The sequence below is a fragment of the Vespula vulgaris genome, chromosome 2, assembly GCF_905475345.1.
Source record: "Vespula vulgaris chromosome 2, iyVesVulg1.1, whole genome shotgun sequence".
NCBI lineage: Eukaryota > Metazoa > Arthropoda > Insecta > Hymenoptera > Vespidae > Vespula > Vespula vulgaris.
Genome location: NC_066587.1, coordinates 12,596,789 through 12,618,178, shown reverse-complemented (window position 1 = coordinate 12,618,178; position 21,390 = coordinate 12,596,789). Strand labels below are relative to the sequence as shown.

Here is a 21,390-nt window from a genome sequence, read left to right as displayed (position 1 = left end):
GTATTCGTCCAGCATGCCTGATTAATAAGATATTTCAATTGAAATAATTTCATTATGTATTAAATTTATCGAATATCTTTGTATTTTATATTATGTACTTCGAATATGTAAATCTCTCGGAAACATTAAGATTTTTTTCTATCATAATGATCACTTATAATAACATTTGATATGATTTAAATAATATTTTTTATTTCACAAGAGAAATTAACAAATTATTAAAATTAATAGTAAAAATAATAGGACAGTAAAAATATTTATTTTCAAAATTCTTCACATCTAGTGAATATCTTTTAATAATTCTGATTGGTTTTGTCGAAGTCTAGTTCTCATTGCCAGATAAAATTACTAGGCAAGTAAAAATGATAAATACATCGAAATTGTAGAATCACCATAAAAGATCAATAAGTAACTTTTTACAAAATTACTTTTTTATATCTTATATATATAGATATATATTGTTTTTGGTTTTTATCCTATGAAAATTAAGAATCTATTCTTCTCAGTTTTTATTGTATGTTGTATAGGGTTTTTCTTTTTTAATAAAACAACGTTGTTAGTCTTTGACTACTTATTTTTCAGATGGTTTAACTTAATTATAAAAATACAGTTTCACATTGTGATCACGTATTATCGAGTTTTTTCTGTTTTTTTATATAAGCTTCCATATATTTTCTAATCTCATGTAATCTTATATAAAATATATGAACCATTTACGCACAATATTTGATTTGAGGAGTATGCGCAAAAGTTTCTGCGCAAATGCTACTTATCTCACTTGTATTTACGTTTATATTATATGAGAATGTATTAAGCTTATGTCTGTACGCAATGTATGTAAGCAATGCGAACAGAATTAGTTGTTGGAAGCATTGTTTTTGTTAAATTTCGTGATAAGTCCATAAAATAATGAGTATATCGACCTCAACAAATGTAAACCATAGTGGACATTCTCATAGCGGAGAAGCTTTCTTAAATATCCCAGTTGAATCCTCAAATTTAGATGCTTTAGCGACCAAACGGAGAAGGTGTGTATATATAAACTGTTGTTTATATCTCCCAGCATGACGCTAATCAAATCTTTTGAATATCACATATTCAAACAAATCAAATTTTCATTTGAAGTGTTTTTGTAGAGTTTTCAACTTACTATGAGTACTCAAAAATTGTATATTTAAAAAAAAGTACTACTAATCTTATTTACCTATAAAATATTATTAATTATTTATGTATGTATTTCATTGTTTTTTATATTTTATTAATAATTAAATCTTTTTTTACCTAATAGTTCATCGCGTACAATAAAACGCAGAAAATTTGATGATGAATTGGTGGAAACAACATTTAACCTTCAACCTTCTACCGCAAGCACAAAATCAGCATCAAGAACAAGGACTTTATCGGTGTCTGCTAGTCCACAGGATGTCTTGCCATCACAAATTCTTGCAAGTCCTATGCAAATGCCATCAAACGTGACACAAAATGATAGATGTAATCGTAGGCCTTCTAGGCCAAGTGGTTCGAATGGATCTGGAAGAAAGAGTAAAAAAAACAAAAGTCATTCACATTCGGTGAATGCTACAAAAGATCTTGGCCGATGGAAGCCTACTGATGATTTAGCTTTAATAACTGGTGTACAACAAACAAATGATCTACGAATGGTAAGATATTGAATTATATATAATTTTTTACTTTTTATTTTTACAATCAATAAAAACCTTATAATAAATGTTATTTAATATAATTAGAAAATGGTATTTGCCAGGTACATCGTGGTACAAAATTTTCATGTCGATTTACACTTCAAGAAATTCAGCAAAGATGGTATGCTTTATTATATGATAGTGCAGTTTCTCGTGTAGCAGTTCAAGCTATGAGGAATTTACATCCTGAATTAATTGCTAGTGTGCAAGCAAGAACTTTATATAGTAAAGCTGAAGAAGATCTTCTTGGTACTGTTAAATCAGTAAGTATATAGTCAGAGAGTAAATGGTAGCCTTTTTCTATATTTTTTGATGATATTTTTAATATGCGTTTTATATTAACTCAGACTTCTCAACCAACATTAGAAGTTTTTCAAGAACTTCTTGAAGCAAATGCACATACATTTTATCCACATAGAACAGCTAAGGCACTACTTGCTCACTGGCAATTGATGAAGCAGTACCATCTATTGCCAGATCAAACAGTTCAAAGTTTACCTAGAGGTGAACATGTATTAAATTTCTCTGATGCTGAAGATATGATTGCTGATGCAGAATTAATGGAGCAGAAAGATGAAGCAGTAGATGTCGAACTTGTAACTTTGGATAGGAAAAATAAAAGAGAAATTAGGATGTTAGAGAATGAACTTGGAAGATGGCAAGTTCTTGTTGACAGTGTAACAGGTGTTAATCCACCAGATTTTGACAATCAGACGTTAGCGATACTCAGAGGTCGACTTGTCAGATATCTTATGAGATCTCGAGAGGTAATATTTATCATGATAATACATATATAAAACACGTAAACATATATAAACATAATATTGTATAAAACTTTATTTTTAAGATAACTGTAGGACGATCTACGAAGGACCATAATGTCGACGTGGATTTGAGTTTAGAAGGACCAGCATGGAAAGTATCTCGTAGACAAGGTACAATTCGTTTACGAAATAATGGTGATTTCTTTTTATCTTCTGAAGGAAAAAGACCAATTTTTGTGGATAGTAGACCGATTCTTGCTGGAAATAAAATAAAATTGAACAATAACAGTGTAATTGAGGTAATCGCTAACTTTTTAAAAATTATATGTAGTTATAATTTATTGGATATTACGAACCACCAAAATAAATATTATTTATATTTAAATATTAATTACTTTTATAAATAATAGTAATAATATACAAACTTTCAATGTTTATTATTATACATTGCAGATAGCAGGGCTGAGATTCATATTTTTAATAAATCAAGAACTCATTTCTGTAATACGCCAGGAAGCTGTTAAACTCAATTTAAATCCTTAAGTTATATATAATATATGTGACCAAGAATAATGCATTGAATACTCCTACAATTATTTTTAAAATTGATATATGTGAATTTTAATTTGTTATATTTGACATTCGTACTGCGTATTATTTCTAGTACAAATTTATAATTATGATTGCGTTCTCCGTGTTAGAGTAAAATGTAAGTTGTCAAGGTGTAAAAAACTGACTATGTAGTATACAATCTGCAAAATTATGATATTTCACTCTTACACGTTGAATTGTATATTTAATGAACCGTGCCAATATATGGACAATGTATATTTTCATTTATTTTTCATTATTAATTAGAGATACAATATATCTTGTACAGAAGCAGTCATATAGCAGTCGTACTATATAATGTTAGTGCTTTTTATAATAAAGGGCACAAAAAAATTTTTTATTTCTTTCTGCTCCCTATGAATAATTAGATTTATTGATCTAAGTTGTATAAGTTTATAATATATCGATGAATTGTCCAATTAAATTCCACGAAATTTTTTTTGCAATATTTAGAATAGATTGATAATAATAGGAATAAAATTATACAAGAAATAAGAATTATCCATATCATTTAATTATTCTTAAATATAAGATGTAAAATAGTAAGATAAAAAAAGTTTTGCTGTTTAATAATTATTTGTTAATATGCTCCAATTTAAAAATTACTTTTCCTACTTACAAAATTGTGAAAAATGAGTGACTTATATATAACATTTTTCATTAAAATAAATTTTAAAGAACAGTTTCATAGCATATTCATTTTTTTGATTTTAAAAAAGAATATTATTTAAATAAAAGATTAATAATTTTTGCGTCCTATTATATAAAGTGTATAAAAAAAAGTGAAAGTAAAACGTTTATTTCAAGGTCATTTGATATAGTGCATTCGCACACAATAATTTTGCTTCTACAATGCCACAATATCGAGTGATAAATAAATTCCAAACATCAGTTTCAATCAATTCTCAGATATCTTTTGCAAATGGTAGCCTAAAAAGATATCGTAACAAAGATAACAAACAGTAATTCATTAGTCATGGGTTTGAAACATTGTAAAGAATTTTCCTCTACAGATGACTATGAGAGAGAACGATATAAATCTACGGAGAAAGGTATAGCAATACGTTTTCCAATTATTTTATTCATATATTTTAACAAATAGAAATCGTATTAACAAATTCATCATTGAATATATCATGAAATATTTCGCAGTTATACATTATTTCGATCACTCTAAATTAATAATTTACACATATGTGCTTATAATAGACACTTGTAAACGATCCAAATCATTTAATTATTTATGTTTCTTTTTATCTATTCCTTTAAAGATTATATTTTTAATCTTGTTTTTCAATAATATATCAAAATAACCAACTAATCAGTAACAACCGTAATTGGCTATGATGATAAAAAGAATATCTATTTTAAACGCAGTATTGCCTACACTGTAGATTCTACAGGTCCGTTCACGTGATTTACAAATGAAGGAAATATCCTTAATTATATATCTTTCTTGTCGGTTTAACTATAATAATAGTTACAATATTCCTATGTATATTGATATTAATTGAAGTTTATTGAAAAATCCTTATTTTTTATTATATTATGCAGAGTTTGTAAAGTACACATAAGAATTCCAATTATTGCTGTTAGTGACTGGAAATATCAAGATTATTTTATAAACGATATGGGATGATTGCTTTTATTGGATATTGTACTATAATAATAATAATAATAAAAAAAAAAAAAACCCGGTCAAACGAGTCTTCAAACGTACAATGAGTTCCAGAATTATTCTTCCTCTGTATTATCATATGCATAATTTATCAAAACATCTGCGGTAATTAATGATTATACAGATTCAACTGTTAGATTATTGTACGATTTCTGTCGTGTTTTGTATGCTTGTCTGAATTTTTCTGCCAATAAGGGGAACATTTGTTTGCGTTTAAAATTGACATTGAACAGATGTTCTATTCATTAAATTGAGATAAGTTGTAGGTAATAATGGTCGGTCTGTTATTAATTAAATGAATTGTTTTCTTTCTTTTAATTATATTCATTTTAATTTTATCCAAATATACGATAAGAATTATGCAATAACCTAATACGTGGCTAATATAATTTTTGTCATTCTAGCAGTTTTTCTTTTTAATTAATCTATAGTTGACAATGTTTTATCGACGCATGCGGAATTAAAATTTCATCTCTCTGTGGAACTTTCTTCCGACGTTCAGCTGTTTTAAGTCAATATAGTGTAATTTCAATTAGGTTACGATTTCGAATATATGAAAAAGAACAATCCTTTGATTTCGTATAATATAGAATAATATAATTAATTATTTCTAATTTATAAATCGATGGATTTTTTTCTTTGACTCCTAATAATTTCGAGCTTTTTGTGTACGTTTTATCAATATAAATATCCCTTTATTTTATTGAAGTTACTTAACAAATCCCGAGTTTGTAATGTCAACATATGGGGAGAATAAGAGAAAAATTCATATCTGTAATCAATGCAATAAAGAACAAGATGTTAGTAAAACACATAATAGAGGATCATGCTGTTGTTCTTGTAAGTTTGTTACAATATAATTTCTAATATACACTAAATGATAATAATATTGATTATTAAAACTGTTATACTTTTTACTTTTTATATTTTCATATACTATATATTTGTTTTGAATATATATAAAATTAAAGTTCTTTTTATTTTTAGGTGTACCACAAAAATATGATTATATAGAAGATGTAGTATGCAATGAAAATGATATTAGTGAAAATGAAATGAAAGTGGTAACTCTTGGAAAGAATGATGCTAAAGTTTTACTAGTAAAACAAAAGGGGGAAATACATGCACTTGGAACAAAATGTACCCATTATGGAGCTCCATTGCATACAGGTGCATTAGGTGATGGAATAGTAAGATGTCCATGGCATGGAGCTTGCTTCAATATCAAAACAGGTGATATAGAAGATTATCCAGGATTAGATTCTTTACCTTGTTATAAGGTGAGTACACAATTTTATATTTTCTAAGAAATATTTTATTAAAAAATCAAGAATTTAATATAGTTTTTTTTTGACACACAATACATTATTTATATTATATACTAGTAATAAAAATAAATATAAATATATATATATATATAGGTAACTATAGATGAAGCAGGACTTGTACGTGTCCAAGCAAAAGTTAAAGATTTAGAAATTAATAAACGTGTTAAAGATATGTGTGAATATGATTTTAAAAATTCAAAAACTGTTTTAATTATTGGTGGTGGTCCTGCAGCTGCAACATGTGCTGAAAGTTTACGTCAAGAAGGCTTTACAGGAAAAATTATTTTAATCAGCAAAGAAAAAGTACTACCTTATGACAGAGTGAAAGTATCTAAAGTAATGAATTTTGATGTGAACAAATTTTCTTTAAGACAACCAAGTTTTTACAATGACCACAAAATTGAAACAAAACTAGGTCAAGAAGCTATAGGTAAAAACAATATATATATATATATATATTATAATAATTTATATTAAGATAAATTATCAATAATAATCACAAATTATATATATATAATTTATTTCATTATTGCTTTCTATTATTGCAGGTCTGGATACAGATGAAAATATTATTACGCTTGACAATTCTGAAACATTAAAATATGATTACTTATTTCTTTGCACTGGCTGCAAAGCAAGAATACCTGATTTATCAGGAGTTAATTTAGAAAATATTTTCATATTACGCAATTATACTGATTCACATGCTGTACAAAAAGTATTACATCCTAATAAACATATGGTTATATATGGCTTAGGTTTTATTGGTATGGAAGCAGCTTCTTATTGCATAGATAAGTGTGCATCTGTAACCATCATAGGACGAGACAGTGTACCTTTAGATGCAATTTTTGGTAGAGAGATTGGCAATAGAATTCGAGAGGAATTTGAAACAAAAGGTATTTCAATGAAGATTTCTATAATTTTACGAATTGAAATATGATTTGTCTCTATAATAATATAACTATTTTTTAGGCATTAAATTTATATTTAATAATAGTATATCAAAGTTTCTTGCTAAAGAAGACAATGATAACATATTAGGCAAAATTGAGCTGTCTAATGGTAATATTCTTGAAGCAGATATATGTATTATTGGAATAGGTACAACATTTTATACAGATTGGTTAAAAGAATCAAAAATTAAAATGTTGGACAATGGTGGAATTATTGTAGATAAGGTATTACTTCTATATTGGATATTATTTTTCATTGTTTTATTTATGTTCATTTTACCAGTAAGATAGTTCTTTAATAATTTTTTTTGTTAATTATAGTATTTGAAAACAAATATTGAAAATGTATATGCTGGTGGGGACATAGCTTATGCTCCAGTATTAGGCTCTGATCATATTTCTGCTACTATTGGTCATTATGGTTTAGCTCATTATCATGGTAAAATAGCAGCTTTAAATATTTGCAACAAAGAAACAGCTTTATACAGCGTCCCATTCTTCTGGACTAATTTATTGGGAAAGAGTTATAGATATACAGGTAAACATTTTATTTTTTTTTAGAACTAAAAATTGCAATTATTAAAATTTTGTGTGTGTGTGTGTGTGTGCGCGCGCGCGCGCGCGTGTGTGTGTACAATATTATATTTTTTAATAAGTCAAGATTTTTTATTTTTAGGATACGGTAAATCAGATAAAGTAATCATTTATGGTTCTTTAGAAAACTTGCAATATTTTGCTTATTATGTAAAAGATGGTAAAATAATAGCAATGAGTAGTGTTGGAGCAGATCCAGTTGTAGCAGATTTTGCAAATTTGTTGGCAAAGAAACAAATCTTAATGGAGGATGATATTAAAAATAATCCTTTTGGGTGGATGAGTGATAAAACTAAAGATGTAGTAAATAAATTCCAACTACTACATACTTAATAGAAATAGTTGTCTCCTTCATATGTCCTTTTTCTTATATCTTTTCTTCTCAAAATTAATATATTGTATTTAAAAAAGTGTAAAGAAATGTTTAAAAATATATGTATATAAACGTAAATATATACCTTCATCCATAATAATGAATTTTTATATCATAATTTTTTTTCTTTTATTAATAATTTAAAAAAATAATTACAAATTATTGTATAATTTTATTAATATATTCATTTGACTTCTTCGAATTAATATATTTAGAGAGGTACTTTTGGTTTTGTTGATAACAACAGTTGGTATCTAAAAATATTTAATGTTCTAAGGACCTTGAATCGTCTTAATGACAAACTTGAAATTATATTGTTGATACCAGATATCTAACCTAACATACTTTGAAAAAGCGTAATAGGCTTGTTTTTGTATAGTGTATGGTATTTATTGCCACAGTGATCGTTGTTACGGCTTGTTTATTTACAGTATGAAGAAATTGTACTGAATTTGAAGGAGAAATATCTAAAAAGAGAATAGAATTTTCTTCTATTAGTAAAACTTTACGAGAGTGCAATAAATATACGACTTCAAGTAAAAAATTAACGATGTCTACATTTAAGGTAAATTAATATTAAAAATATATCACTAAACATTAATTTATTTTTATGTTATATTATTATACATGTGTTTTTACTGTATTCTTATATTTCTAACGAAATATAAGTATTAATGAATCTAAGCAGAGATAATATATACAATATAAAATTAATTGCTTGATATTATTAATTTTTCACTTTTAAATGTATTATTTAGCCAAGTGATTCTAAAAAAGAGGAATTCCGTAAATATTTAGAAAGAGCAGGCGTTATGGATGCCCTTACTAAAGTACTTGTTTCGCTATATGAGGAAACAGAAAAACCAAATGATGCTTTAGAGTATCCTTTATTTTATTAATTTAATATAAAGTGGGACTTTTAAGATATAATGTTTAAATAAGAAAATAAAACATCCTTAATAAAAATTTGTAGATATATACGTAAGAATCTTGGAGACATAACCGAGAATGGTCTAGAAATTGACACATTAAAGAAGGAATTAGACGATGCTAGAGCAAAGATTAATGAATTAAGAGAAAAACTAGTTAAATATGAAGTAGACGAAACAAATGATTAAATGCAGACTTTCTTACATTAACTTTTTTATTAATAAAATAATGATAGAAACTGGACCTTAACTGAGCATTGACAGAGTTACATTAATTATATCTTTATATGTGTATTTTCAATATTTTGAAAATTTAAATGTATAAAAAATATAAAAATCTAAAAATAATTGTCTTAAAACATCTAATTATAAAAATGATTTCATTTTTAAAATTATTTCATGATTTAATTAAATTTAAATTTATGATAATTCTACTTTACATTCTAGACATGTAACAAAATAAATGCTATTATACAACAGCATTTAATTATCAAAATTAATAGCTATAATAATCGCTAATAATTCAGATTTAAATCTAAATAAATATTTTCCATACCAAAAATTATATAGTACTAGTAACATTTTCTCAGTATTATATTTATGATCTCACATGTATTCTTTTACAATTACATTCTTTAGCAAAGTATTATTACAATAATAATATTTATGTAATAATCATCATACATGTTTACTTTTGTTTATTTAATTTTCATAAATAAATAACTATTATAAAAATAGCCTCGCACAATATTACATTTAAGTTTTTAGCTTATTGTACTATGAAAATAAAAACTGGTTTATATTTTTTGTAATTCGTGTATTTTATTGACGATATAAACTCATTTAAAATATAAGCAGATATTAGAAGTAAAATTTGTAGATTCTTTTAGAAGTTGTATACAAGAGTCATGAATAAAAAATAATTTCATGGAATCTTGAGTGCTTGTCTACGTTTAACATCCCAGTTATAAATCCTTGTCATATTTACGTGCATAGTGGTAAATTGATCTCTGACAAAATCTAAGTCATGTTCCACGAATCCTAAATTTTTCTTAGCTGCTTCAATATTTTTAGTTAACATTTCTTGAGCATCATCAAGTGTATATTCCAACATTACATTTGCCCCGAGCCAAAGGCAAACTTTACCTGTAGGTGGAATAGTAGCTTTTGCAAAAACTTGTTCAGATAAAAGAAATTGAGTTTCTAAATCATGACTATTATCTTTCTCAATTTGTAATTTTTCAATCATTTCTAATGATCTTTCTAGATCTGGTATCTGTGCTTTTAATCGTCTTCTTTTATTAACCAAATTATATTCCATGAATTTATATTTCATATGATTTTCATCTAGTTTTTGGAGAACTTTATTCACGGATTCGTTCTCTGGCCTTGCCATGAATGCATCCACATCTTCCTAAAAATTAGAAAGGATTGACTTTTACAACTGATTCTTAAATATATTTTAATAATGAAAATAATACGAATTGCAAAAATTATACGTATATATTGTTTGAAATAATATTTAATGTAATATAAAACGTTTCTATGTAAGGAATTGTTCGGAAGTAATAAGCAGCAACCGTACAAATTTATATTTAAATAAGTATGGATATAAAAGTAAACCTATGAGAGATGATTATTATTATAAATATACTTACTACAAAGTCTGCTTCTGGAATACCAGCATAAGATTTTTTTTGTGATTCAATCTCAATATCTAATTTATTCTTACTCTCCTCCATGTTTACTTGGTTATGTGACTACGAAATGGAATTATATCGAACATTCAGAATCGATATGTTTCCTTTTTCTATAGAACATCAAATACACAATCGAAATATTTTTATCGATATATCGATGTTTTGAATTTAGAATTGAAGAATTACTAAGAACATTACTTAGCTTTATACATTATATAATATATTTTGATAATCTAAAACAAAAAGAAACAAATATTTTATTTATTTATTACCTTTTTTAAAGTTAAACAAAACTTTTTATTCTCTCATGCGGAATGTGACCAAGTTGCGATATCATTTTTTTATAAAAATAAGTGGATAATAAAATAAAAAATTCTCTTATGTGAAGAATTTAGATATTTATTATATTGATAAATTTAATGTCATATTTTTCAATTTCGAATATATATATATATATAATATAATACATATAAACATACGTACGTACACACATGCGCACACACACGCACACACACGCGCACATACATTATGAATAGTCATTGGTATCTGAATCTTGAATTTGTAACAATCATTAATTTCTGCTTATAATTTTTGTTTTATATTTTATATTACGAATATTAAGCAATTATAAAAATAAATAAAATATTTCAGTAGAAGTTATTAAACGTTATAAACAAATTAATTTCTTATAATTGGTGAAATTAGTAATAAAATCAGTACACAGATAATTAAAAAAAATTGTACAGATTTTAATATTCTTTTTCACTGATTTTTCTTTTCTCTGATCAATTATACAGTTTAAATAGCACTTATTTCGGATTTAATAACTATATTCGAAATTCTATTAATTTTAAGAAGAATTTAAAGTATTAAATATAATATTAATTTTCTCTTTTAAAGTAGAATCAATATTTTTGTAATCAAGTACATTTTTCAATGCTGTTGTTAATTCTGTAGTATTATTTAAATGCTGTTTAATAATATCTGTAATCAATATATCAGGATATATTTTTATAAAATGTAAAAGAAAAGAAGAGAGTTATATTAGATAATAAAAAGAAATTATATATCATACCTGATTTAATTATGCTGTCTATAAAAGAAAACATATTATAAATAATGGGTAATTCTAAAGTAGAAGCATTTTCTTCAAGAAACCTGCATATGACATGACCAATGTTATTTTCAATGAGAGCACTTTTAAATTGCATTAGACACATAGTAGCTAAATATGTTAAACTTAAAATGGCTTCATTTTGCATTAAAGCATGTTCTGCTAATATCATTTTTATTAGATATTGAGTACCACCATATTTTATAATTACTAGAGCAACATCTTTATCTCTAGAAAGAAAAAATAACATTATGTTTATAGAGGATATTATTATTTTAAGATATATAGAATATAATTAAAAATATGTGTTACCTACCTGCTATTATTAATTAGCCATGCAAGTAAACGATTTGCTTCACCTTGTACTCCTGGGTGATCGTCTATACCACACCATACCACAGCTCTTTTAATAAGATCTTCTTTTTTCCCTAAAGATACAGCAGCTTCCTCTATGTACAGAGTTTAAAAAAGTACAGCATAATGGCAATCAATTTATGCCACAAAACAATTTCACATGCTTTCAAATCAAAACATTTTCAACATACTTTGTCCATCGATTACAATTCTCAGAGTTCCCAATAATTTGAATACTATTGGAAAAGTTGGTATATCCAACATAGGATAGAGAATGTCAATTAAACCATCCTTTAATATAATGGGTTTATTATCAACAGGAATGACAAGATTATGAAGAGCACTCAATAAGGCATGTTGAAATCTGATATCACTATTTTTGCTATCATTTTTCTGAATTAATTGTAATAACTTCTTATGAATATCCTGTTCTACCATCAGTTTACAATGAGTATATGTTCGTGCAAAATTTCCCACAGCTAATACAGCTGTTACTTGAAAATCTTCATCATTGCTATCTAACCATTTGACAAAATTGTTATAAACTGTGCCTTTACCATTATTATATAATATATTCATACTATTATCTGAAAAATAATATTGATTATAAATTTTATCAACAGATAATTACAATTGATACTTACCTCCAGTTAGGATCAAAATAATTAAATTACATGCAACTTTTAGAACAGATCTTGTCTCTTCACTTGTACATTTTGGACCATGAGTTTCTATAAGCTTCAAAAGTAATTCAGGAATGTTTGCCTTTGTAAGTAATAGTTTAACTTCTTCTGTGATTAAAATTATAAATATATAATAGCAAAATTATGATGAATAATTTGAATTTTCATGTTATCAGATATATATTTGTTTGGTTATACAATAAATTATTTTACCATCATCAGCTTGATCATAAAGAAGTTCTAAACACATTTCAGAGATTTCCAAAGATGTACTATTACTTAATATGTTTACTATAATTTTAGTTAATCTTTCATCTAAAAATGTTACATTGGCATCATTTAATACTCCTAATGTCAATAAAATATGTGTGACTGTTTCTTTTGCAGTAACACCATCAATTTCTAGTATATTACAAAGAACTGGAATAATGTTCTCTTCCAATGCCTATGAAAATTTATTTGTAAATTAATTTCGTGTTAAGAATATCATATAAAACTTAGTTTTACTATAAGATTTAAACCTGTTGTTGCAAGGATTCTTGATCCACAAGAAAATTTAATAGTAATCCACTTGCCACCCTTCTCAATGTATTGGCACTTTCTATATTTTTCAAATCTGTAGCTCTTTTTAACATTTGTAAAATATATTTTAAACCATCTTTTTTCTTAAGCATTATTTTTCCATTTTCTAAAATGATTGACATTGTAATATTATTTTCATACACAATTTTATAAATAAACTATATACAAATATTATTTTGTAAATAAATAATAAATAGTTTTTCATTACTATTTTCATAACATATATTCCCAAGGGCTCTAGAAGCCTGTATCAATACATTAATATTGTCTTCTTTCAATAATTCCATTAATGTTTCTACTATGTCTGTATTTGTACATTGTTGCCTTCCTTTCTCTGTTTTAGTCATTTCTGCAATAGCTTTTGCTGTTTGTCCGACAATGTCTTTAGATTTATCTCTTAATAGCATTAAAATAGTATCATTAGGTAAAAGGTCTATTGTTTCTGAAAACAATATTTGATATTTGTATATCTTCTTTAAATAAAGATTATCTTATTCTATAAAATGTAAAACCTTGGATTGAATTTTCCTTAATTAAGGAATCCAATATCTGCATGACATCAGTATTCCTGCTTGCTTCGTCTTCATTTCTAATTTTAATAACATTTCTCAGATCAGCAACAAGTGTAACAATGTTATATTGACTATTTCCTGCAATCAAATTTTCCTATATTTATTATACAAAAAGTGATTTTTATAATCCATAATTTTGTTTCTCATGTAAGTATACGTCTTTTACATGATATTAAAAAAAGTTAAGTATTCAAAATCAAATTACCTTCCATTTACGTGATAAGATTCACTTTCTGTCAAATATTTAATATATTTCGGAATGTACTTAGTTGTATATAAAAGTTATCTAGGTTTTTTTCATGCAGATTGTACTGATACATAATGGCGGTGTATTTAAATTCCAATGACTGTCGATAAGTCACAAACCATTAAATAAATCTTACGTATAAGAAACTTCTTTAATTTATATTTTAATAAAGATAAATTATTTTTTAAAGATAAGTTATAATGTGTAAGCTATAGAATACTATATTTACGTTTTAAGATATTTATTATGAACATTCAAAAATATAGATTTTAATAGATGGCGCATACCTTACTAGAAATGATACATTCTTTCTTTCTCTCTTTCATAGCACGTTTGTAACCATATTGAAATGGCATACTTGGATATGAAAGTACTCTTCAGTAATAGTCATTCCGTATATGTTTAGTGTAGACCTTATCTGTCAAATTCTTTTCTCTTTTTGTAATCAAGCTTAGTGCTTAGCAATTTTTAAACATGGCTTACTTGTATCAACCTGATTATGTTCGTTATATGTGCAATTGTGGTTCTCTAAAACCTATTTCAAAAATATATTTTTGTCGGCACTGTTTGAAAATTCGATGTGGTTACTGTGTCTGTCAAGAGGTATATCATTTTTTAATGTAAATTAATTTCAATACTATATAAAGAGATTAAACTGATTCACAATTACAAAATTATTTCACTATTATACTTTTAAAAATAATTAAGATTATTCTAAAATAGGTTGATTTATATTACTGTCCAAATTGTATGGAAAATTTACCCTCATCAGAAGTTCGTCTTAAAAAGAATAAGTAAGAACTTAAATCGAGCAATTGATATGTAATAATAACTTAGTTATTAATTGATTTATTTTATTAACAGATGCTCAAACTGCTTTAATTGCCCTAATTGTTTTCAAATGTTGTCTACGAGAGCAGGACATGTCCCATTAAGACCAACAATGAAGGAAGGAGAAGATTCAAAAGATGTTAAAGTTTTACCTAAAAAAGTCTATTATTTATCTTGTTCTTTTTGTCGATGGAGTTCTAGAGATGTCGGTATTCCAGATCAATTTATGGGTATATAACTTATTTATTATTTAAAATCTCTATTTTATTATTAATAAATTATAATAAAAATTAATTTAAATGTTTTTTTTTATTTTATATAGCCACAGGAAGATGGCCTGAGCAAGAAAATCCTCATACTAGAAGAATTAATGCTTTAATAGACTATCACAAAATATTGACTTCTATAGAGAAGCGACAACGAGAAAGAAAAAAATTTCAACCAAAACGTTCATTTATACAATATGTAAATCCACACTTCACATTAACTAAAACTTAAAATATAAACATGTGAGAAAATGGATTTATAATTTTTTTCAATAATTTTTTGTAAATATTTTATAGGAATCATTTGGGTTAACATCTGCAATGATACATAAGCATATTGTTCAGTCAAGAAAACCTCAGATTCAATTGCAGTTGTCGGATCAACCAACTCCTTCTATTGCCTCAGAAGATGTGGAAGAACTATCACCGGAAATATTTACTGAGCCTATAGATATTATAAAAGGTAATAGTTTTATTTTTAAATATTTACAATTATACTTGACTGTTTTTTAATATAGATATTTACTGAATTTATCATGTTATGGTAGTTAGTACTCTAGAACAACGTCTGCATCATCCTGATGTACAAGCAGAGAATGTAAATGAACTGCGACCACAACGTAGACAACTTTTAGTTAAGAGATCACAGCGTTGCAGAGTTTGTGAACATAATCTTAGCAAACCTGATATATGCCCACAGTCTACAAAATTCAAAATTCAATTAGCTGCATTGTAAGTACAATGTTCCATCATAAGTTAATGTAATTTCTTGAAAATGTATTAATCAACGAATTAATTAATGCTTTTAGTTATCATATACCAGAAGTAAAGATTGTTACTTGTGAGCCATTATATCCTGGTAAATCCAGTGAATTATTTTTAAAGTTTTGCAATCCTACACGACATCCGACACAAATAACTTTATTTCCATTGGATGTATCAATGGCACCTATTCCTATTACTGATGTTACAGAGAAAGGAGAAGTTAAAAAAGATGATGTGCAAATGGTAATATTTTATTATTTTAAAAATATTTAATAATAAAATATAAATTTTATATTAATATCACTTATAACATATTCAGATAAGTGAAACTTTGAATTCACTGCCTTCTGTTGTACGTCAAGCACCTGTTGTGGAGGAAGTTAAAACAATAAAAGTTGTTCCAAATGCAGATCTAGTATTGCCTCATAGTTCTTTAATTTTGCCAGCTAGAGATGATGCTGCAGAATATGATGATACGGTTGATACTCACAATTTTCAAGATGATCCAAAGTAAGCATTTATTCTATTTTAACATTACTAATTTATAGATTGTATATTAATTTGAATATTGAATATGAATTGACCTTTATTTTTATAAAATAAACATCTATTTTTATTCAAAGGCTTGTAGTTTGGAGAAAAGGAAACAAAGCAATAGTGAGACTTAATGTTACACCATTTGAAAATGATGAGATAAAAGAGTCAGTTATAGTAGGATTTGTTATGCAACATGGATATGTAAATACAATTACCGCTTTAGAACATAAAGCACCACAAAAATTGGATTTGAAGGTTAAATTATATTTGACCCTTGGGAAACTCTGTAGCCCTACATAGTAATCTGTAGATTATTTATTTAAAGCTGATTTAAATAAAAGGAAAGTGAAGGAAAATTGTAACTTTTTAACACTGAAAGTGCATAGAAATGTAATATCTAATTTGTTGTATTGTAATCAATACTTATACACATTAATTTAATTATTTGCTAAAAAATGCTTGTAATTGAATGTTGATATAAATTATTTATTTTTTATGTACTGAAATAATAACTCTTAATAACATTAAAGTAATAAATAATAATAATAATTTAATTCTATTGTATTTATAATTTATTATAAGAGCTAGTCAATTATTTGTATTGTAATCTTATGTTAGAGGGATTGAATAATCTTTATCATGTTATAATATTAATGATAATGACATTTGTTTTTTTTTTATGTATTTATTATTGAAAAGGAGTTAATCATGTATACATCTAGGATCATTTACAATCTGCGACCACGACGACCTCCCTTTCTACGTGTTGAATCTGATGGGATAGGAGTTACATCCTCAATGCGACCAATTTTCATACTGGAACGTGCAAGGGCACGTAATGCAGACTGTGCACCAGGTCCAGGTGTTTTTGTTTTATTACCACCTGTTGCTCTTAATTTAATGTGCAATGCTGTAATACCAAGGGATTTGCATTTTTCCGCAACATCCTAAGAAAAAGATATTATTTTTATCTAGCATTTAGGTAATGTGATTACATAATAATACAATAAATATTACAAATTTGTTTTGTATCATTCTGATAATAAAAATATGTATCTGCTACATAAGACATATTTTTAAATATAAGAAAGATATTTAATGTTCCACAACATGAACGCTCTTTGGGTTATATACAATCATCACCAAAGTGCTGCCTAGATGTGGAATAAAGAAAAAGGGAAAAACATTAAAATTTAATGGATTTACCTGTGCTGCAAGCATAGCAGCATATGGAGAAGCTTCATCACGATCAGCTTTTACTTTCATACCACCAGTAACTCTTGCTATAGTTTCCCTGAAATAAATATATGTAATGAAACAAGGATAATATTGAAAAAAAGATAGAGTTTCTAACCTTCCAGATAAGTCAGTCACATGTACAAACGTGTCATTAAAACTTGCAAAAATGTGAGCAACACCAAAAACTACTTCTCCTTCACGAACTTGAGGACCAAGGGAGACCTGAACTTCCTCTTTTTGAACCTTTCCCCTTTTAGGCGGCATTTTTGTGAAACTAAACAATATAAGTATTATGTTTATATATATATATATTTGAATGATTTATCTTTAGAAATTTAATCTTGTAGGTTATATTCTGACAGTATTTAAGAGAGTGGAAGTAATGTTAGTGTCGCATGAACTTAATCCATTTACATCGCTGTTTCATAATGTAAAAAGAAAAAATGTATAATTATAATTTATTTGAAAATGTTTACTTTTTATAAACAATAGATAATTTTTTTTATAGAGTAGAGAATATGCAAACAATTATCGAAAAACCGTACCTTCGACGATTTCTCGCACGCTTCAATCAAAATGGGAAACAGAAAAAGACATTTGCTTCGAATAGAGCCTAATACTTACGCTAGAGGGCATTCAAAGATATATTGGACAAATTTAATAAACAGTTGTAATATTCATACAGTTTGAATTCGATTAATGATTTTAATTAAAATACATTACATGTCAATATAACAATTTTGGCGAATAATGTAAACTAAATTAAATAATTTATAAATGAATATTGGAAATAGTTTTATCATACAATACATGTAGTATTTTCATGAGTATACATCTTAATTTATATTGGTATGGTTGTGATATTTAACGATATATTGTTGGTATCACTTTTGTTGTTTTATACAATATGGTAGTGAAAGATTGCTAATATATATTGTGAATTGCTTCAGAGAGGGTTATATTTTGTATAACTTAATTTACGAAGTAGACGAAAAGTTTTAAGTTCAGAGCTAATTTTATATAAGAACATGCACCATTAAAGTACGTTTTACAATTTTGTTTAAATATCTCTGTTTCATACGATCATATTTAATTATTTGGTATATATATCATGTCAGTATTAACCTTTCTATTTCAATAAATTCTAGCTGTGTAAATTTTATTTTATGAAGATTTGACAGATAATAATAAAAAAAAATATGACACCGAGCAATAGTTCCGATGGCAGCAGTGATGAAAGTCGTAATGGAAGATCACGCAAAAGTTGTAAAAGGAAGCGTGAATATAGTCTTGTTCAAGATAGACGTAATAATAGAAAAGAAATTTCAAGCAAGAGTAAAATTCATAAAGATTCTAGAAGTGGAAGAGAAGTACATAAAAGTAACAGAGATTCAAAAAGAGACAGCACTGAAAGAACACATCGTGAAAGAGATAGAGATACAGATCGGGATAGGGATAAAAGAGAGCGCCTGGAAGAGTCCAGATCTAGCTTTCGTGATCATTCTAGAAGGCAAGATGATAGACAAAGTAATAAAAGAAAATATGAAAGATCACAACCAAAGAAAGAGGATACTCGATCAAGATTAAAAGATAACGAAGACAAAACAGCGGTAAAAGGTATAAGTGAGTCTGATAGACGACAAGAAAAACATGATAAATCAAATAAATTTGTAGCAGATGATATGACTAGAAATAAAGAACAAGAACCACAGTGGGGAAAACAATATACAAAGGATAAATCAAAACCAGTGTCTCAAGAAAAGGAAAAACCTAGTTTTGAATTATCTGGAAAATTATTAGAGGATACAAATACAGTTAATAATGTTGTGATAAAATATGCAGAGCCATCAGATGCAAGGAAACCAAAACGAAGATGGAGATTATATCCTTTCAAAGGTGAAAAGGCTTTACCTACTCTTTATGTTCATAGGCAGTCAGCATATTTGATGGGCAGAGATAGAAAAGTAGCTGATATACCGTTAGATCATCCATCATGTTCTAAACAGCATGCAGCTTTACAGTATCGTTTGGTTTCATTTCAAAAAGAAGGTGGAGGTGAGGGTAGACGGATACGTCCATATTTAATTGATTTAGATTCTGCAAATGGAACTTTTGTCAATAATGTGAAATTAGAACCAAGAAGATTTCACGAATTGTTGGAAAGAGATGTGTTACGTTTTGGTTTTAGTTCTCGAGAATATGTTTTGTTACATGAGTTAAGTAAAGATGATTCGTTAGATGATGATGTTCCACTTAGCAGTACAACATAGGTGGCATAAACTATATATTGCTACTAACGTACAAGCTATTTCAAATGGATCTATATAATGTATATTTTGTGAAATTGTAATAAAGTTAAAGACTAGTAATGTAGAGAACTATAAATCATGAGATTTGCAGAAGTTTTAATTTCTTACATACATTCTGCTAGAATATAGTAACACAATTATTGCCGTTTTATATTTTGAAAAGGTAAATTTATTGTGATTTATTCTTAGTTTTTTTTTTTTTTAAATAATATGATAGAGAAAATTCATTGGCAAATATATATATATATATGTGTATATATATATATATATATATATATATATATATATATATATATATATAACAAGTAAATATTAAATACTTATACAAAATTTGTACATCAAAACTGTTATTAAATTATCATCTAAGTAAAACCTGAAAAACAAAGTTTTTGTTTTAATATATATCTTTAAAATAAAAGTCATATTTATAAGGTGGAAAAGATATTGATGAGGGAGAGTTGTAATTGTAAGTAAATTGAAAGAATTTTAAGAGTTATAAGATATAATATAGAGAAATACAGGTAAATTAAAAGGCCAGGTGCCTCGTCAATTTTAAGAAGAAATAATTAAATATAAATAGTAAATATAAAGAAATAATAAAATGAGAAGAAACATATTAAAATAAGGAAATTATCATTTCGAAACAGGATTCGAGCATCAATATTATAAAATACATCATAATATATTCAGATTAGAATAACTTTAGATTGTTGATCATTTTTTAATAAATATTCTTACATACGTGATTATATTATTTTATGATATATCAATACAGAGTAAATATAAATAGAATATTTTTGGTTTTATAAAGAGAAACGAAAACAAAAAGGATATAAATAAGGTTGTAACATTAATTACTTATGTATCCTATCGATTTTATCAAAATTTATTTGACAAGTTCTTGGTAAAATATATAAACACGAAACAAATAATTAAAACTAATTAATGTATTAGAATATAGAAAATGAAAATGAATATTTCCGAGTCGAATGAGATCAATTAATAGTTCTACAATCTTACAAATCGATCCTTATATTTTGTAATTTTTCTGAATTTATATTAGGTACGATATATAGAAGTTATATATAATCGAGTCATCTTTTAACAGCAATTATAATAGTAATAATGATGATAATAGTAATAATAATAATAATAATAATAATAATAATAATAATAATAATAATAATAAAAATAATAATAATGATAATAATTAATAGTAGTAGTAATAATAATAACAATAATAACAACTATTAT

General features: G+C 26.2%; 8 protein-coding genes across 13 annotated transcripts; 5 read left to right on the top strand and 3 right to left on the bottom strand.

The window, feature by feature from the left end:
- The first annotated feature begins 624 nt into the window (after positions 1-624).
- Positions 625-3,661, top strand: LOC127072712 (microspherule protein 1). Its single transcript, XM_051013349.1, has 6 exons — positions 625-1,028; positions 1,289-1,661; positions 1,766-1,966; positions 2,051-2,470; positions 2,551-2,766; positions 2,921-3,661. Exons 1-6 carry the CDS (start codon positions 910-912, stop codon positions 3,008-3,010), a joined length of 1,419 nt encoding a protein of 472 aa, XP_050869306.1. The 5' UTR covers positions 625-909; the 3' UTR covers positions 3,011-3,661.
- A 261-nt stretch (positions 3,662-3,922) lies between these two features.
- Positions 3,923-8,108, top strand: LOC127072708 (apoptosis-inducing factor 3). Of its 5 annotated transcripts, none has more exons than XM_051013337.1 (8): positions 3,966-4,131; positions 5,467-5,597; positions 5,745-6,037; positions 6,179-6,515; positions 6,634-6,984; positions 7,061-7,266; positions 7,363-7,579; positions 7,718-8,108. In XM_051013337.1, exons 2-8 carry the CDS (start codon positions 5,492-5,494, stop codon positions 7,966-7,968), a joined length of 1,761 nt encoding a protein of 586 aa, XP_050869294.1. In that variant the 5' UTR covers positions 3,966-4,131; positions 5,467-5,491; the 3' UTR covers positions 7,969-8,108. The 5 variants fall into 5 exon arrangements, with proteins under 5 accessions (XP_050869297.1, XP_050869294.1, XP_050869293.1 ...); XM_051013336.1 differs by lacking the exon at positions 3,966-4,131 and adding an exon at positions 4,328-4,862; XM_051013338.1 differs by lacking the exon at positions 3,966-4,131 and adding an exon at positions 4,878-5,023.
- A 151-nt stretch (positions 8,109-8,259) lies between these two features.
- Positions 8,260-9,749, top strand: LOC127072726 (c-Myc-binding protein homolog). Its single transcript, XM_051013367.1, has 3 exons — positions 8,260-8,573; positions 8,767-8,888; positions 8,982-9,749. Exons 1-3 carry the CDS (start codon positions 8,559-8,561, stop codon positions 9,124-9,126), a joined length of 282 nt encoding a protein of 93 aa, XP_050869324.1. The 5' UTR covers positions 8,260-8,558; the 3' UTR covers positions 9,127-9,749.
- Positions 9,734-10,768, bottom strand: LOC127072721 (prefoldin subunit 3). Its single transcript, XM_051013363.1, has 2 exons — positions 10,596-10,768; positions 9,734-10,351 (listed from the first exon to the last, which is right to left on the bottom strand). The coding sequence occupies exons 1-2, from the start codon at positions 10,677-10,679 to the stop codon at positions 9,863-9,865; spliced, it is 573 nt and encodes a 190-aa protein (XP_050869320.1). The 5' UTR covers positions 10,680-10,768; the 3' UTR covers positions 9,734-9,862.
- Positions 10,769-10,892: 124 nt separating this feature from the next.
- LOC127072707 (GTPase-GDP dissociation stimulator vimar) lies at positions 10,893-14,286 on the bottom strand. Its single transcript, XM_051013335.1, has 10 exons — positions 14,148-14,286; positions 13,883-14,020; positions 13,579-13,812; positions 13,310-13,476; positions 13,002-13,233; positions 12,750-12,896; positions 12,297-12,692; positions 12,068-12,200; positions 11,713-11,981; positions 10,893-11,621 (listed from the first exon to the last, which is right to left on the bottom strand). Exons 1-10 carry the CDS (start codon positions 14,152-14,154, stop codon positions 11,488-11,490), a joined length of 1,857 nt encoding a protein of 618 aa, XP_050869292.1. The 5' UTR covers positions 14,155-14,286; the 3' UTR covers positions 10,893-11,487.
- A 224-nt stretch (positions 14,287-14,510) lies between these two features.
- On the top strand, positions 14,511-17,142 carry LOC127072709 (dynactin subunit 4). The gene is made up of 9 exons (XM_051013341.1): positions 14,511-14,792; positions 14,913-14,983; positions 15,054-15,250; positions 15,343-15,485; positions 15,584-15,749; positions 15,835-16,018; positions 16,096-16,294; positions 16,371-16,561; positions 16,675-17,142. The coding sequence occupies exons 1-9, from the start codon at positions 14,664-14,666 to the stop codon at positions 16,886-16,888; spliced, it is 1,494 nt and encodes a 497-aa protein (XP_050869298.1). The 5' UTR covers positions 14,511-14,663; the 3' UTR covers positions 16,889-17,142.
- A 111-nt stretch (positions 17,143-17,253) lies between these two features.
- On the bottom strand, positions 17,254-18,473 carry LOC127072722 (40S ribosomal protein S14a). The gene is made up of 4 exons (XM_051013364.1): positions 18,373-18,473; positions 17,943-18,101; positions 17,795-17,882; positions 17,254-17,535 (listed from the first exon to the last, which is right to left on the bottom strand). Exons 2-4 carry the CDS (start codon positions 18,089-18,091, stop codon positions 17,317-17,319), a joined length of 456 nt encoding a protein of 151 aa, XP_050869321.1. The 5' UTR covers positions 18,092-18,101; positions 18,373-18,473; the 3' UTR covers positions 17,254-17,316.
- A 230-nt stretch (positions 18,474-18,703) lies between these two features.
- Positions 18,704-20,212, top strand: LOC127072716 (smad nuclear-interacting protein 1). 2 transcript variants are annotated; one of them, XM_051013353.1, is made up of 3 exons: positions 18,704-18,868; positions 18,976-19,444; positions 19,502-20,212. In XM_051013353.1, the coding sequence occupies exons 2-3, from the start codon at positions 19,027-19,029 to the stop codon at positions 20,095-20,097; spliced, it is 1,014 nt and encodes a 337-aa protein (XP_050869310.1). In that variant the 5' UTR covers positions 18,704-18,868; positions 18,976-19,026; the 3' UTR covers positions 20,098-20,212. The 2 variants fall into 2 exon arrangements, with proteins under 2 accessions (XP_050869310.1, XP_050869309.1); XM_051013352.1 differs by having other exon boundaries at positions 18,976-20,212.
- The last annotated feature ends 1,178 nt before the right edge of the window (positions 20,213-21,390 follow it).

Coding starts and splice junctions, on each gene's coding strand:
- LOC127072716 (XM_051013352.1), top strand. CDS start 19,027: ATGACACCGAGCAATAGTTCCGATGGCAGCAGTGATGAAAGTCGTAAT.
- LOC127072722 (XM_051013364.1), bottom strand. CDS start 18,091: ATGCCGCCTAAAAGGGGAAAGGTTCAAAAAGAGGAAGTTCAGGTCTCC. Junction 17,883..17,942: donor GTGACTGACTTATCTGGAAG/GTTAGAAACTCT, acceptor TATTTATTTCAG/GGAAACTATAGCAAGAGTTA. Junction 17,536..17,794: donor CTGCTATGCTTGCAGCACAG/GTAAATCCATTA, acceptor TCTTTTTCTTAG/GATGTTGCGGAAAAATGCAA.
- LOC127072707 (XM_051013335.1), bottom strand. Junction 13,813..13,882: donor TAAGGAAAATTCAATCCAAG/GTTTTACATTTT, acceptor TATTGTTTTCAG/AAACAATAGACCTTTTACCT. Junction 12,693..12,749: donor TATTTTGATCCTAACTGGAG/GTAAGTATCAAT, acceptor ATTATTTTTCAG/ATAATAGTATGAATATATTA.
- LOC127072708 (XM_051013336.1), top strand. CDS start 4,801: ATGAGTTCCAGAATTATTCTTCCTCTGTATTATCATATGCATAATTTA. Junction 6,985..7,060: donor AGAGGAATTTGAAACAAAAG/GTATTTCAATGA, acceptor ACTATTTTTTAG/GCATTAAATTTATATTTAAT. Junction 7,267..7,362: donor GTGGAATTATTGTAGATAAG/GTATTACTTCTA, acceptor TGTTAATTATAG/TATTTGAAAACAAATATTGA.
- LOC127072721 (XM_051013363.1), bottom strand. CDS start 10,679: ATGGAGGAGAGTAAGAATAAATTAGATATTGAGATTGAATCACAAAAA. Junction 10,352..10,595: donor TTCCAGAAGCAGACTTTGTA/GTAAGTATATTT, acceptor TCTAATTTTTAG/GAAGATGTGGATGCATTCAT.
- LOC127072709 (XM_051013341.1), top strand. CDS start 14,664: ATGGCTTACTTGTATCAACCTGATTATGTTCGTTATATGTGCAATTGT. Junction 14,984..15,053: donor GTTCGTCTTAAAAAGAATAA/GTAAGAACTTAA, acceptor TTTTATTAACAG/ATGCTCAAACTGCTTTAATT. Junction 16,562..16,674: donor AATTTTCAAGATGATCCAAA/GTAAGCATTTAT, acceptor TTTTATTCAAAG/GCTTGTAGTTTGGAGAAAAG.
- LOC127072726 (XM_051013367.1), top strand. Junction 8,889..8,981: donor AAACCAAATGATGCTTTAGA/GTATCCTTTATT, acceptor AAAAATTTGTAG/ATATATACGTAAGAATCTTG.
- LOC127072712 (XM_051013349.1), top strand. CDS start 910: ATGAGTATATCGACCTCAACAAATGTAAACCATAGTGGACATTCTCAT. Junction 1,662..1,765: donor AAACAAATGATCTACGAATG/GTAAGATATTGA, acceptor GGTATTTGCCAG/GTACATCGTGGTACAAAATT. Junction 2,471..2,550: donor ATCTTATGAGATCTCGAGAG/GTAATATTTATC, acceptor TTTATTTTTAAG/ATAACTGTAGGACGATCTAC.